The 1,904-nt window shown below is 43.2% G+C and overlaps 2 protein-coding genes across 2 annotated transcripts; both read left to right on the top strand.

Moving 5' to 3' along the window:
* Positions 1-16: 16 nt before the first annotated feature.
* Positions 17-838, top strand: TEOVI_000788000 (uncharacterized protein; the record flags this gene model as incomplete). Its single annotated transcript, XM_067220234.1, has 1 exon — positions 17-838. One exon carries the CDS (start codon positions 17-19, stop codon positions 836-838), a length of 822 nt encoding a protein of 273 aa, XP_067076335.1.
* A 62-nt stretch (positions 839-900) lies between these two features.
* TEOVI_000787900 (Trypanosome variant surface glycoprotein (A-type), putative) lies at positions 901-1,437 on the top strand (the record flags this gene model as incomplete). The annotated part of the gene is made up of 1 exon (XM_067220233.1): positions 901-1,437. The coding sequence occupies one exon, from the start codon at positions 901-903 to the stop codon at positions 1,435-1,437; it is 537 nt and encodes a 178-aa protein (XP_067076334.1).
* Between the last annotated feature and the right edge of the window lie 467 nt (positions 1,438-1,904).

Below are 1,904 nucleotides of genomic sequence, written 5' to 3'. Positions count from 1 at the left end.
TTTCCTTGATATCGCCATGTGGACAATCCGAGACGGCCTATTGGTGATTGCGACAACGGCAACAGTAGCTCAGCCGTTTGAACCGCCAAAACAAATATCTAATCCCTGCGATTCAACTGAACAGCTGCTTTACCTTAAGAACCAATTACTTGCAAAAGCAACGACAAACGCTGGTCAAATCACCACTGCAATCTTGAAAGTAGCCCAGCTTCAGGCCGCGGCGGCAACGGATGGCAGTGAGAGCGTGATGTTCGGGGCTCTGGCAGCTGGGCTGGGAGCCAAGGTAGTTCAAGCGCAGACGGCACATGAAAGCAACGTCAGGAAACTGGAAGACGCGGCAGCAGCTGCCCAGGAACTTGCAGGGCTTCAAGCTTTAATAGCCGACGTGGAAGGTTTGTCGATCAAGCCAATGGCGCCGAAGCAGCTAGGGGTAAGCGGCCCGGATGAAGGCAAACACTACATAAGGTTCGCTTCAACAGGAACAACATACGCGAAATGCGAACCTCAGCACGCAGAGCCCGACAGCAGACAGGCGGCACAGCAGGCAGATGCAAACAACAACGTCCTCGACATCTTTTTCCTCACAGGCAGACAGTCATCAGGAACCAACGACAAAAAGGCACTACTCTGTTTTCACAGCACCAATACAGCCGGCTGCACAGCGGCATCAGCAAACCAAAACACATACGGGGAGCTGACCGCAGGCAACCCGCTGGAAGTAAAAAAAGCACAGGCCAAAACACCCAAAAACGGACAGCAAAAATTCACGGTAACTGACGCCGACGCTACCGGCTTGCTACCCCGGCAAAATATGTCGAGAAGCGGCTGGAACCGCTAGCAGAGGGGATATCCACATACAACGAGCTGTCGTTCACGGCCAACGACCTAGAGACACCGGAGATGGCGGTTGCGACCGAAACGCGCCTAGCACTGCTCAAAGCTCTAGACCCGACAGCAGACGTGTCAAAGCTCAGCGATAAAGCGACGGAAATAGATGGTCAGATAACTAAACTCTACGGCAAAAACGGCGGCGAAGTTAAAACCAAAGTTTGGGACAAGTTTAAGTCCATTCAAATCCCAAAGGAGGCGACACTTGACAATGAACCTACAACCCTCAAAAAGCTGGACGATTTGAACAAACTTTGGTTCGCGTCCTTTTTTCACAAAGCGAAACTCATTCAAGAAAAAGCAGCTAGAGCACATCAGAAGGAGACTGAAAAAACAAAAACAGCCGACAACAATAAGGAAGCAGGTGCAGCAGAAAACAAAAAAGACGGGGATAAAAAAGATGAGTGCAAAGCCACTGAAGAGGATAAATGTGACAAGACAAAATGCGATTGGAACGCTGAGAAAAAACAGTGCAAAGTTAAAGAGGGAGCAGTTATCATTTCTGCTGCAATCAAAGCCCCTGTTTTGCTTGCATTTTTGATTTTATAAAACTTTTAGGATTTTTGCTCAATTCTGAGAACTTTATGAAATTTATAAATGTTTTCATTTTTGAAAGAGTTTGCTAAAATTTAATATATTATAACACTTTTTGTCAAACTTTTTCAAATTAATGAAAATTTTGAGAAATTAAAGTATCTAAAAATTTAGTAAAATGTGTATGATAGTTGTCTACGTTTGTAAAGTAATAGACTGTTACATGATGAAAAATTATGTCTATTCTGAAAATTTTTAAACTTCTTTGGTTTTATATATTTTGTTGATATTAGTTATGGTTATTATAACAATAATAATTATGGAAGACTATTTAGTGACTGCGTATATACTTATATTACAGTACAAATGATAACAGAGATTGAATGAACTGGCAAAATTGAAGCACTGTAAACAATGAAATAAGTGCAATTAGAGTAAGTAAGCGGATGAGAAAAATGAAAAGCAAATGTAACATGCGCAGT

The sequence above is a fragment of the Trypanosoma equiperdum genome (assembly GCF_001457755.1).
Source record: "Trypanosoma equiperdum strain OVI genome assembly, contig: ctg_1090, whole genome shotgun sequence".
NCBI classification, from domain to species: Eukaryota; Euglenozoa; class Kinetoplastea; order Trypanosomatida; family Trypanosomatidae; genus Trypanosoma; species Trypanosoma equiperdum.
The sequence above is the reverse complement of the archived record's forward strand: the minus strand, read 5'-3'. Positions and strand labels throughout refer to the sequence as shown.